The sequence below is a fragment of the Postia placenta genome (assembly GCF_002117355.1).
Source record: "Postia placenta MAD-698-R-SB12 unplaced genomic scaffold POSPLAscaffold_6, whole genome shotgun sequence".
NCBI classification, from domain to species: Eukaryota; Fungi; Basidiomycota; class Agaricomycetes; order Polyporales; family Adustoporiaceae; genus Rhodonia; species Rhodonia placenta.
Window position 1 is genome coordinate 970,344 of NW_020169837.1, and position 12,908 is coordinate 983,251.

Here is a 12,908-nt window from a genome sequence, read left to right on the forward strand (position 1 = left end):
GGAAGGTTGGTTGTCAGCATCTCGGAATGTCGCCACCAATTGCTTCCCTCGTCTCTCCCAGCACAGAGCCTGCTTCTGCGACATTTCTGGGTCGTATCGACAGCCGTGGGTACTGCGAACCGATTAGAACACGCCAGGTGGTCCCAGACAGCCTCTCAAGACTTGACCGTCGGACACGATCCCGATTCAAACGATTCGGCGGATTACCGACCATCCACCCGCCCCTCCTGTGGCGTACGTCGTGTTAACCATGTCGGCCAGCCAGTCGCAACTCCCGGTGCGAGTCAATGTCAGTCCCAACCCTACACTCCAACGCGTGACACCCAGCGCGGCGTTTGATTCAATCAATCATCCACCGTCCATAGTAGGATCCGGAGGTGAAAACCCCCGGAATTCCTCAGGACGAGGTGCGTGTCGCCCCCAGCCTTTGCCCATGCCATATACCCGCACCGCCAGCGCTGACCAGTCCTCCTAGACAACCGCTCCCCCTGGTCTTTACCGCTCTCGAGCTCAAACACTCATCTGCCCGGCTCTCAGCCGTCCAATACGATTACCACGCCGCAGCCGGCTATGTTCGGCCCACCGCCTATGTTCTACGATCCCGAGCAGGCCGTCCCCCCGCAGGATTCGGCGAGCTATCAGCAGTGGGTCGACAGTTACGCCCAAGGTGGCCATCAGCAGCTCAACTACAGCGCCTTCGCTGGCGGTAACATCGCGCACATCCAGTTCCCTGATCAGGCGCAGTCGCAGCAGCACCACCAGCATGCAGCCATGCAAGATATGTCCGCGGGCATGATGCAGCAGCCACCACAAAACCAGTACAATTTTGTGGAGACCCAGTATGTGCCGCAGAGCACCTTCGATGGCCAGTACGCAGACGTGCAAGGGGCGGCAGCTGACCGGCCCCAGCGAGCGCTCCCGAAATCAAACCGTCGGCCCCAGCTTCATTCACAGCCTAACCTGTCGGATCGCGGCTTCCAGCACCCCCAGCAGCCGCAGCCCGGCCAGCAGCTTACGTTCCAGCACTCCGAGACGCTCAACGAAGGCTACGTCTACGCACCGGCCGCCCAGGCTGACCCGCTCCCCCAGCAACAGTACCAGTTCGCCGCGTACCAGCATCCGGACCAGCTCAGCGTCCCCGGACCGTCATACACGCCCTCGTCCGAGTCGGCATCATGGACTAGCACGGACGATGGGACGATGCAGATGCAGGCCTCGCTTCGTGCGTCGCCTAGCTATACGCAGACGGGCAAGCGTGCACAGGACCGGACGGGTACGGGGAAGAAGGCGCAAGGAAAGAAGCGGCGCACGGATGAGGGGCCGCGCGGGCGCGACAGTGATTCGCAGAGCGACGAGGATGACGGGTTTAGCATGATCAATGTGGGCATGCCGCCGATGATGGGTCACGAAATGCCAACGCGACTGTGAGTGGTCTTCCGTCTCGCGCGGCGTTACACCGAGCGACTCACTGCTTATCGTCCTGCCCATTCAATCTACACCTGCCGTTCCCGCGACCGTTCCATGTCATGTCGCGTCATGCGCCACCGTTTCGCTCCCGGCGATTGCTTTCGCCGTGTAACTCTGCTCTTCGGACCTGCGTTGTCCCCGGTGCTGGACTCCCTCCTGGTCATGTTCGTCGCGGCGATTGCCTCGTACGCTCGACACCACCAGGCCCGGGGCGTGCAAACACTGCAAGAAACTCAAGGCACGCACATATTTCTCTTCTCCCGCCTCATGCTCCTGACACCGTTCTGATTCCTCACCATGCTTGCTGTCGTCTGCTTCGGATCGGACTTTCCTGACACGGCGTATACAGATGAAGTGCGACTTCCCCAAAGGCGAGAACACGTGTAAGCGCTGCAAATCGAGTGGGAACACATGCATCGTCGAGGGCCGCAAGCCGCGTAATGCGCCAAAGTGAGTGTCTACATTCTGTTAGCTCTGCAACATTCCGGCGCTCGAGGGAACCACGATTGAAGATCAGCCCCTCGAGACACCACGCACCCGGGGATGTGTTGTTTAAGTATCTCCGACGATGGCTGTCCGAGTTACTCCACTGCATCCTGCCACTGTGATAGACGTTTAGTCCCGCCGTCCAGCCTTTTGTTATTATGCGTTTCGTGCCTTCGTCACCTGATGGGGATGCGATATCTGACCGTCTCTATCGCACCAGCAAGCGCGAATATCTGCTTGCACAGATCCGCCAGAAGGATATCATCATCGAGAAGCTCTTGCGCGAGGTGTGTCCCCTGCCATGCGCGCTTACCGGGCTTTTATCGCTGAACTTGGTCTTGCAGCTGCACAACCCGTATACTGCGACACCGCTGTCCATAGCATCCTATCGTATGGCGACTTCGCCCTCGGACAAGAACAACCGTGACGTCATCGCGTGGCTTGATCGTCTCGAGGAGAGCGTTGCGGCGGCGGGCGGGTCTGGCGGCGCGGACGCGTTCAAAATGGACTCGCGCGGTCAGAACGACGACGACGACGACTCTGATGGCGAGCATGAAGGCGCAGACGCCACGGAGCGCGGGAGCGCGAATGGCCAAGAGGGCGCGGACGCGCCGTCGAAAGACGGAGACGACACGCTGACCCCGCTCCCTGACACAAGCGTGCCACTCGGCCTGCTGGCTAGCCTGTCACTGTCGGCGCCGAAGAACGGGCAGACGAAGAAGAAGAAGAGCCCGCGCCGCGCCGGCCGCGGGGACAGCTCCGACGACGACGATGTGGTCAGTTTGCTCGTGAAGTGTGCATCAACTGCCGTTAACATTGCTTGAATGTATTCGCAGGGCGTCGCAAATGAGACGTACTTTATGCCAGGTGAGCCACACCCCCTCCCTCATTCCCCAACAGGCGCTGATATTGCTTTGTTAGGACCCGCGTTTGATCTGTCCATTCGTGCGAGCCTGATCGAGAACCATAGTCCCCCGGAGATCCTCGTGCACGGACTCGTCACTCCCGATGATGTCGATCATCTCTTCGAAATGTCAGCCACGTTCTATCACGCTATTGATGTCTTTGCTAACGCGCAGTTGACAGCTTCTACACCAAGCTCAATGTGAGCATTCGTCCTTTTGCTATGGGGTGTTCATTTCCTGATGAATTTCAGGTCCAAGTAACATTGCTGGACAGGGAAATTCATACCGTGCAATCCACTTTCGCGCGTTGTCCATTCCTATTCACAGTCGGTAAGTGGATATACATTAACGACAAAAGCGACGTACTCATACATGCGCTATAGTCTGCGCCATCTCATCTAGATACTACAAGCAGAAGTCGGAGATCTATCCCATCGCCATGCATTTTGCGCGGCGTGCAGCTGCAGATGGCCTGCTCAACGGATGGAAATCGGTTGAGCTCTCCCAGGCTTATATACTCCTGAGCACGTACGCGGTTCCCGCAAGGCGCTGGGAAGAAGATCGGAGCTGGTTGTACATTGGCCTGGCAATTCGGTGCGTCGTGATGGAGTTCCTTTCACACGTCTACTCATGCGAAATCCAGCATCGCGACGGATCTCAACCTGCACCAGATCTCCACGATCAAACCCAAGTCCGACAGGCAGAGGCGCGAATTGTTGAACCAGGAGCGCCTGTGGCTGATATGTCACAACCTCGATCGCTCGATGGCCACGCAGTTCGGCAAGCCGTCGACAATCAAGGAGGATTAGTGAGACCCGAGACTCGATTCATTCCAGTCCTTGAAGCTCATCGTATACCCGTAGTATGATACGCAACGCCGAGAACTGGTACAAGAAAAGCCCCTTGAACAACCCGGTGAGCGATAAGCTAAACGACATCCGTCGGTGTGCTCATCGATCTCGTCAGTGGGACACCGGGCTTTGTGCCTATACGCAGATGCTGCGTATCATGACACATTTCCATGATGAGATCTACTCGAACCCCAATTCGCCGACGGGCTTGAATCGGGTGGGTCAAACTTTATGAGCTGAATGAGTTTCATATCGTGCTGAAGATTGAACCTAGTCGCTCGACTTCCGTGCCGTGACACTGGTGCACGACGAGCAGCTGACGATATATTTCGACGAATGGACTCGTAGATTCAGGGAGGATACAGATCTGAAGGGTAAGGAAGATCGACAAATGTGTCGCCGAGTGAGGTCTGACCCGTTCTTTAAGACCCAGCTTGCGCCTTCCGGGCCTCGCTTCTGCCATTGTACGTTTAAATTTTCCATTGCATCCGATTTGTCTCACAGGGCCCTGGTAGCCTCACGAGTTATTCGAGGCTTGTCATGTATTCATTTGGGTTCCAACAAGCGTACCGTCGTGGATTCCAAGCGGAAGACAGGCTATTCTTGGATAAAGTATGCTACAACTGCACCGATGAAATTCGGCATCTATTCATGAGAAAATATCCAGTGTTTCGAATCCGCGAAGAAGGTCATTTTGTGCATGGTAGATACGTTGTGCCCTAGTGACTACATGCGCTTCTCCCCTGACGGTGCGCTTTTGGCCTGAATCTCCGAGTGCCGGATTCGTCTGACCCGCTTCTAGGCCACTTCGTCTTCTCGTCATTTGCATCCGCCTTCCTCCTGAAGGTACGTACGGTTCTCGTAACCGCCTACGGAGTCGGCACTAACACCTATTTGTGCATCTAGTTGATGCGACCGGAGTTCAAGAGCCTGATCACGCAGGAACAGGAGGCGGAGATTTTCGACTTAATCGGGAGGCTCATCACGACGCTGAGCTCGCCCGAAATCGCAATCGACGATCGCCACACGCCCAAGTTGCACGCCCGTTTCCTCGCCGGGCTGCTGACGAAGCATCGCCGAGACATAGCGACGAGCGGCCACATCCGCCCGCAGAACCCCGACCCTCCGCAGAACCTGGCACAGACGCCGCAGAGCTCGACGAGTGCAACCACGTACACAACTCCTGGTAGCTCGACGGCGGCCTCGAGCCCGGCGCAGCACATGTTCCCCGCAACAGCGCCGCAGGGGGGCTTCCAAGACGCTCAGAGTATGGCGAATGGACACATGTTCCAGGAGACGATATTGTCGACGGAGCCTGTGTACCAAGAGGAGACGGTGTACGCTGCGGGCACGGCAATGGATATGTCGCCGGCCAACGGACAAGGCTACGAGGAGACGCTGGGGGCCCTGATGGCTCTCCAGAATCCCGCGTATTGGCGCGACATGATGATGCCTGGGTGAGTCGCCCATCGTCTTTCTCAAAGTAGTCGTGAACTGAATTGTGCCTTGCAGGTACTCGTGGCCGGAGTCGCCTGACTTGCAAGAGCAGGGCCTCCACGCGGGCTTCGACACCGGTCATTTCAACCACTTCCAGACGGCGGAAGTGGGCCTGTTTGGATAAAGTTACCGATGTGTGTAGATAGATGTGGCTCTCTTCCCGTTCTTGTCTTCTTGCTCTCGTGCCCTGATGTATGGTGAGCGTCGGTGCCGTGCCTGCCGCAATGTTGTTCAATGTAGTGTATCAGAATCGTCAATCAACATATTTCGTCTGTAATTGTAGTGTCCACTGTCCTCATTCTTCTAATGCAAGGTCGTTTTGTCTTGTGGATTATTTATGTGGTCAACGTTCTGCCGTGTTGCGACGGAGATCTAACTGGTGGGCTTGGTTTTAGATGAACAGCGGAGGCGCCGCGGGCATCTTATTCACGTGTTTGTATGACTATGAACGTGACGAGCCTCAGCCACGACTAAGACAAATGACTTCTTCCAATCAACCCAAGAGAACGACAGTAAAAATAGCAGCATATCCTATTTTTCCACGCACGCTACATGAACTGAACTTGTGTTGCAGTGCTCGGTTATATTGAAGCGCCATTTATTATCTTGGGATCTCGACGCGAACAATGTCAGGATTGCGCATCATGTCTTCAAAAACGTCAATCAATCAAATGTATTTCTGAAGAGGTGAAGCTGGCCGCGGTTATATACATGGTTCTGTCAGCGTAAAAGCCGCTTCGGCCGCGGGGCATCCACTCACCCCAGCGATCGCGCGGACCAAATACGGCAGCTTGATGCCCGCCGAGACATGTTCCATCCTTTGGTTGAACACCGATGTGCTCTGAAACTGGGGCGAGCGGCACCACCTTCGACCATAATCCACTAGCGAAGGTTCCGTTTGACTGACTTGCACGCGATGCTCCATAAGGCGTTGAAGTCCCTGGAGTAATACTCCATGTCAGTCGACGTCTCTGTCATTTCAAGCAGGGGGTAGATACCTAGATAGAACGTCCTCAGTTATCATTCAGCAGCTGGCATACAGTGATCTGCTAAAAGCGCAAGAGACAACACCGTCAGTGCTCGGCTAGAATTTTGTTTCTAGCGTCAACAGTCATGGGAGCGGACTCTGAGGCGGTAAAAGTTTGATTGTGGTGAGGATGTGTGTTCCTAGTCGAAAGAAATTGCTTGGCCCAACAGCGATAGAGCAATGGTACCGACAGTTGAAGGAGAATCAGCGGTATCAACACAAGAACGCCCGCGGAAAGTCGAGACAGAACAGAGGAAACGCATTGAGGTAAAATATAAGGTGGTCCAGATCGACCTCGTAAATCAACTTGATGCGGAGAACACGATTCGTGAGTCGACGACCGCGAACCCGACATATCATTATTCCAGTGGTTCCGCCGGCGTTGCTCTCCTGAATGTCGGCCTCGAGCCGCAATAGCACCGTGCCAGACTTCAGAAATAATCTCCAATTCGATCTCTGGCAGGTCGGGGAGTCTAGAATGGCAGCGAATGACATATTGCTCATTGTATCTGTAGATTGAGTATCCGTCCCCAGGCATTGCCTTCGAGGTAACACGTAGATGAGGAAAATGTGCTCGTGTCCGCGCAAGCGCGTTCCCATTAAAAATATCAAGATCACGTACGCTAGAGATTATCTCCTGCTGGAAATTTTTGAAGCTCCATTCGTGATGTTCATACGTTACGCAAAGAGACAACCTCTCTGCAAAGAATTTGATCCGCAGGGTCTTGAGGGAGGAGAATGCCCAAGACAAGAGAAAACTAGAGTCAGGCACTCAAGTACTTGGCAAGGACAGTTACATCCTCTTCCCTGTAATTTACTAGACCCCATTAGTGACATGACTGAGTATTTTGAGAAACAGTATACGCATCAGCTTTTGTTCCTCTCGAGCGTGATGGAGCCGCGTGCGACCACGTGTCTTGTAACCTCCGCTGTGGCTGTGCTCAGTGTTGTCCTTCCACTTCCGCCACCGACGCTAGATTGCCGCAAGAATGCTTGAGTACATTCAAAAAGTGTTTGAAGGCAAAATAGTGAGTGGCGAGAACATAATCAAGAGTTAAGGTATAGCGTCTCACTCGAAAAAGGACTTTGAAGGACAGAACTTGGTTGAGCAGATCGTGCGTATCACGTTGTTCGCGGCGACGGTGAGTTGCAGTCAGTTTGCCTCCGCTTGCAGTAATTTGACATCTCACACTCACAGGTTGTGTCGTTCCTACTTGGATTTGCCTTGCAATCTCTGCAAGTTACCTTCGGAGCGTTTAGTGTAGTTACTGTCGCCTTGTTCTTGGTGAGTCGCTTTCAAGTTGTACGGAGCTGTGTTTGCCTCATGGGGCGTAGGTTGTACTTCCGCCATGGCCCATGTACAACCGTTACCCTGTTCAGTGGCTTCCTGCTCAGGATACCAAGGCCAAATGAGGTGCCCCTTCCTCCACCCGTGTATTTCTATCGGAATCACAAGCTTTTCATATGTGTATGGACATTGGGATCATGCGTGGTGAGCGGCCTAGCAGTGTCAGTTTGGCATGACTACTGGCGTAATATGATTTTTCGAGATGCGTATTTAGACAGCTACCTCGAGAGATTCGTGCATTAGAGCCTTGATACGACCAACTAGTCGTTATGAGTCTCAGCAACGGTCTCGACTTCTTTGTTGTCTCCATGGTCTTTTGAGGAGTTCTCAACATCCTGCATACTGTCAGCACGGTGTTCTTGTGGGAAAGCATGTTGAGAAGACGCAATCAGACACCCCCGAAATTCCATGCACTGTCTCCGTGTGTACTCCTGAAGGTATGGACGTGCCACACAAACTTCTATCCTGGATAAATCACACTGGAACTTTTAAGTAGAATCATTATCGCTACAATAGTTTGAATAATTGTTAAGCTCAGGCCTGAGTTGGTGCACCGATGGGCGTCTGCGGGTCCAGTCTCCGCATTTTGAGCACTCGCCCTTTTGTCAGGACATACTCGAAGTGATCTCCATCTTGAAGGATGATGAAGAGAGTCGAAGAAGTCGAATTATATGTATTTCCGTGTTGTAAAACAACTCACTTCAATATGACACCGGGCGGAAGCCCGCGGAAAGCCCTCAAATCCATTTCATCCATCCGTGACTGCTGATCAGACTACACTTTCATCAATTCGTGCTCTCCGCCAGAAAATTGTGAACAATAATGTAACAATAATATAGATATATTTGCGTGCGTTGGCAGTGAATGCGAGTGTTGAGTTCGGTGGCCAAGTACAATCCAGTTGACTCTGCTTCTTGGACTGTAACCACCACGACAACGAACACGCTCTCATACTCCTTACGCTTTTACTTCTTACGCTTTTACTCTTCTCACCTCCATGCAGCCATAGCGTTCGGCTTTCTGTTCACAAAACTACTTTACTTGATAGTCTGAGGTAATCGCAGTTGGCGCTCCCCGCCCGTCTGGGAACTTTGTACACACCACCATCATCTTCCCCGCCCCCGCTGTGCATGGCCACGTTTCCAGTATTAGCCGGCCCACCCCTGCCCCAGGTCGCCGAGGAGGGCCAGATCACGCCCTCACACGGTGGAATGGCCACGGGCCACGAGTTCGACGTCCCGATCTCGCAAAAGCCATACCCCTCCCCTGCACCCGTAACTCAACCCCAAGCCGTTCGCGAGCAGAGCTATCTACCGAACATCCCGCCTTTATCACAGTCTCCAGCTCCTCGGAAGACGTCCTCGCAACACAAACCCCGGCCGCTCTCGATGCCGCCGCAGAATAACCATGCGACCCCAGAGCGCGGCGATCGCCAGCACGCTGAAGATGGCGGCCGACGCGAGCGAGAGCAGGGCTCATCGAGCAAGCCGCGGAGCACGAACAGATTGCTCGGTGATTACACGCTGAGCAAGACGTTGGGCGCAGGGAGCATGGGCAAGGTCAAGCTGGCGCACCACAACATGACCGGCGAGAAGGTGCGTACGCATTACGCGATAGCTATTGCTACCCTCACACGGCGCTGCAGCTCGCTGTGAAAATCCTTCCACGAGCGTCGCCACCGAGCGGAAGCACAACAAATCCTGATGCAGCGGCGAAGCAGGCGTCGAAGGACGCCTCGAAGGAGATCCGGACGTTGCGTGAGGCGGCGTTGTCGATGCTGCTCCACCATCCGTATATCTGCGGAATGCGGGAGATGATCGTTCATGCGCACCATTACTACATGGTGTTCGAGTACGTGAACGGGGGCCAGATGCTGGACTACATCATCAGCCATGGGCGGCTGCGGGAGCGGGTTGCGCGCAAGTTCGCGCGGCAGATCGGGAGCGCGTTGGACTACTGTCACAAGAACAGCGTCGTGCACCGGGACCTCAAGATCGAGAATATCCTCATATCGCAGACAGGGAACATCAAGATTATCGATTTCGGTCTATCTAACCTGTTCGACCCCGTGAATCATCTATCGACATTCTGTGGTTCTCTCTATTTCGCTGCGCCCGAGCTATTGAACGCCAAGGTGTACACGGGCCCTGAGGTCGATGTATGGAGCTTCGGGGTTGTGTTATACGTACTGGTATGCGGGAAGGTGCCCTTCGACGACCAGAGCATGCCTGCACTGCATGCGAAGATCAAGCGCGGGATGGTGGAGTACCCTGTGTGGTTAAGCGCAGGTGCGTATTCTCGGCGTGCTACGGGCGTTGAGCATTAACCGCGGTGTAGAATGCAAACACCTACTTACGCGCATGCTCGTCACGAGTCCGGGGTCGCGGGCGCCGCTGTCGGAGGTGCTCAGCCATCCGTGGATGTTGCGCGGCTTCCGAGGGCCACCAGATTCGCATCTAGTGCATCGTGACCCCCTGCGTGCCGACGAGCTGGACCGCCAGGTGATCCGCGGTATGAAGGGCTTTGAGTTCGGCACGGAGGAAGAGATCGAGCACAAGCTGGTCGACATCCTCGAGTCTGACGCGTACTATCGTGCTGTACAGCACTGGGAACGCAAGCGGATGATTCCTAACGGGCGCAACGGAAACGGGCGTCACTGGGGCGAGTCACTCTCTAATACGTCGCTCGCTATCTCGAACGACGGCGCGCATAGCTTGAATGGCAAGGGTGATTCGCCGTCGAAGGCCAAGCGGCGGTTCTCAGGCTTTGACTTCTACCGTCGCAAATTCTTCTCCCCAAGCTCGTCCCCACCAGGTACGCCTTTCGCCGGGTCACCGCCAACGTCGCAGTCGCACTTGTCAAACACGTCGCTCGTGGACGCTGGCCAGCGAGAGCCGCCAGATCCAACGTATGGTTTCCATCCCCTTATCTCTATCTACTTCCTTGCTCGAGAGAAGATGGAGCGCGAGAAGGTATACGGCCCAGGACACTTCGCGAGCTCACAGCTGTCCCTCGAGTCCTCGCCTCAGCCCGATGCACCAGCTCCCGATGAGCATGTTGCGACCAATGCGAAGCAGCTCTCTCAGCCCACCGTACGAAAGAAGGACGTGGTCACCGCTAAGCCAGACTACAGCATGGCCCTTCCACGATTACCAGCACCTAAGAGTTCTCACTTTTCGGACATGTCTTATGATGCTTCGGCCGCGAGCCCGTCGCCGATGTCCACGACCTTTGCCGCGCAGCCCCGGCCCCGCGACGCTGCCCTTGCCGTGCCTAGGACAAATGCACCACCAGGTTCGGTACCAAGCAGCCCAGCTACGGCATCCATGCCGCGCGCACCACCTGCGTCCACTCACCGGCGTAGTCACAGCGTGTCAAACCGCCCAAATGGCGCGCGTGCTTGGGGTGCAGTGTTCGGCGGCGGCGGGCCAGAAACTATGGGCGAGGAGGCGACGCTACGGGTGCATCCGGACCCACTGAGTCCGCCAAGGTCCGCCGGTCCGGAGCGGACATCGTATGCCGAGCAGAAGGAGAGCGAGGAGGAGCAACGCGCACCACTTATATCCGCTGGCGCGACGCTGGTGCGGAAGTTCGGCAGCCTTTTAGTTGGCGCCAAGGGGGATGAGACAAGAAGACCTTCGGGCGGTGGCACAATGAGGAAGCCCAGCATCCTCACGTCTTTCACACCACGTCCATCAGCCGACGTTGGAGAGAAGGTCGTGGATGAACATGGTGCGTTAGTGAACGAGAAGAAGGGTCAAGACGCGGCACCCGCCAGCCCACAGGACACGGTAACTCACAGTCAGAGCCAGCCTATCGCGTCCCCTCATCGTCGCGCTGCCACCGTCTTGGATGCGCAAGGCCGAGCAGCAAGGCATGAGCGCAGGAATAGCGCAGGTCCTGCTCTTTTTGCTAACGCCGGTGGTGGTACTATCGGCCGTCATCGCCGACCCTCTACCGGTTACTCTACAGACTTTCGACGACCTCTGGCAGATAGGGTATTTGGCCGGACAGACGAGGAGGACGAGGGTGCAGAGGACCAGTCCGAGGCTACGGCCACCGGGGCTAATGGGAACGGTGGAGACCAATCAGCCCACCAGGAGGATGACCATGGTGAGGAGAAGGAGTTCAAGCCTGTTTATATGAAGGGGCTGTTCAGGTATGTGCTGGGTCGACGTACCCCATCGTAGCGTATGCATGGTAATGATTGTGAATTAGTGTCGCGACGACGTCAACGAAGCAGCCGGTGGTGCTGAAACAAGACATCAAACGTGTATTGGACCGCATGCAAGTGCAATACCGCGAGACGAAGACAGGCTTCGAATGCATCCACATGCCTTCAATTGATGTGGCCTCTGTCCAACCACCGCCACCGCCTGAGCGTCAACATCGGAAACGAGGCTCGGCCGGATCCAATGAGACGGATACTACCAGACGCTCGATCGTCCGGAAAGCGTCCAAAATTTCATTCATAGCAAAGGGTGCGAAGGATAAGGACCGCGACGGCAAGGAGAAGGAGCTTCCCAGTCGACCATCCGGCGGCACTACCCTCAGCGCTACAGCGAGCAGTGCCTCCTCGTCGTTCTTCCATGTTTCCTCAAATGCGCATACGGATACTGCGCGCTCTGACACGGTCGAGGCAGTCCCTGCACCCGAGGATATTGTTCGGTCTCAGACACCCAGTAAGGGGAAGATCCTCCCTCCGATTCCTCGCGACCTCGCAGGAAGTCCCCAGCCGTCCAACCCACTGCCTACCGGAGAAGTCGACCCTGATGTCTTTGAGAGCATCGGTGCTAACTCGTTGGCTGTCCGTTTTGAGATTAATATTGTCAAGGTGGGGATAGATCACCTTATGCAACTAATAAATACTGAACTAAGTCATACTTAGGTTCCCTGGCTACCACTACATGGCATCCAATTCCGCAGAGCTGGCGGTGATGGATGGCAGTACGGTATGCTGGCACGACGTGTTCTAACCGAGTTGAAGCTATGACCATGGTGACACATTTCTCCCTTTCTCTCTGGGCACTCCTGCAACGCTCTCATGACCAACCGACTCGTATCAGATTACACTCCACTATTTTCCGCTTCGTGTGGCTACTTCGCTCTCCCTTCTGTCTCGCTCTCTGAGTCCACTAGTAGACCATCGCCCCTTGAATTGTCTTTCCGATGATCGCTCTGCATATGCTGCTACTTATTCATACTCTTTACTTGTACCAACGTTATACCATCGGGATCCTTTGGTCAATCATAACTATCGTTCAACAGCGCATTCTTATTTGAGGCTCCAATATCATTGCTCGGAAGTATCGCATTTCTTTGAATAG

At 55.0% G+C, this 12,908-nt stretch overlaps 3 protein-coding genes across 3 annotated transcripts; all 3 read left to right on the forward strand.

Moving 5' to 3' along the window:
* Window positions 1–2,111: 2,111 nt before the first annotated feature.
* Window positions 2,112–5,170, forward strand: POSPLADRAFT_1141216 (hypothetical protein; the record flags this gene model as incomplete). Its single annotated transcript, XM_024485274.1, has 15 exons — window positions 2,112–2,240; window positions 2,298–2,729; window positions 2,790–2,820; window positions 2,875–3,014; window positions 3,110–3,188; window positions 3,242–3,452; window positions 3,502–3,666; window positions 3,722–3,773; window positions 3,825–3,926; window positions 3,984–4,083; window positions 4,137–4,173; window positions 4,225–4,321; window positions 4,377–4,458; window positions 4,512–4,555; window positions 4,616–5,170. 15 exons carry the CDS (start codon window positions 2,112–2,114, stop codon window positions 5,168–5,170), a joined length of 2,256 nt encoding a protein of 751 aa, XP_024339554.1.
* Window positions 5,171–7,204: 2,034 nt separating this feature from the next.
* On the forward strand, window positions 7,205–7,789 carry POSPLADRAFT_1065884 (hypothetical protein). Its single transcript, XM_024482009.1, has 4 exons — window positions 7,205–7,261; window positions 7,316–7,375; window positions 7,432–7,518; window positions 7,569–7,789. Exons 1-4 carry the CDS (start codon window positions 7,223–7,225, stop codon window positions 7,644–7,646), a joined length of 264 nt encoding a protein of 87 aa, XP_024339555.1. The 5' UTR covers window positions 7,205–7,222; the 3' UTR covers window positions 7,647–7,789.
* Window positions 7,790–8,969: 1,180 nt separating this feature from the next.
* On the forward strand, window positions 8,970–12,851 carry POSPLADRAFT_1169390 (hypothetical protein; the record flags this gene model as incomplete). The annotated part of the gene is made up of 5 exons (XM_024488057.1): window positions 8,970–9,176; window positions 9,227–9,869; window positions 9,919–11,740; window positions 11,800–12,415; window positions 12,470–12,851. 5 exons carry the CDS (start codon window positions 8,970–8,972, stop codon window positions 12,572–12,574), a joined length of 3,393 nt encoding a protein of 1,130 aa, XP_024339556.1. The 3' UTR covers window positions 12,575–12,851.
* Between the last annotated feature and the right edge of the window lie 57 nt (window positions 12,852–12,908).

Bases quoted from the DNA above. Each gene is read 5' to 3' on its own strand.
- POSPLADRAFT_1065884 (XM_024482009.1), top strand. From the start codon at position 7,223: ATGCTTGAGTACATTCAAAAAGTGTTTGAAGGCAAAATA. The intron at 7,376-7,431 runs GTGAGTTGCAGT...TCACACTCACAG, and splicing joins TCACGTTGTTCGCGGCGACG to GTTGTGTCGTTCCTACTTGG. The intron at 7,519-7,568 runs GTGAGTCGCTTT...CATGGGGCGTAG, and splicing joins TTACTGTCGCCTTGTTCTTG to GTTGTACTTCCGCCATGGCC.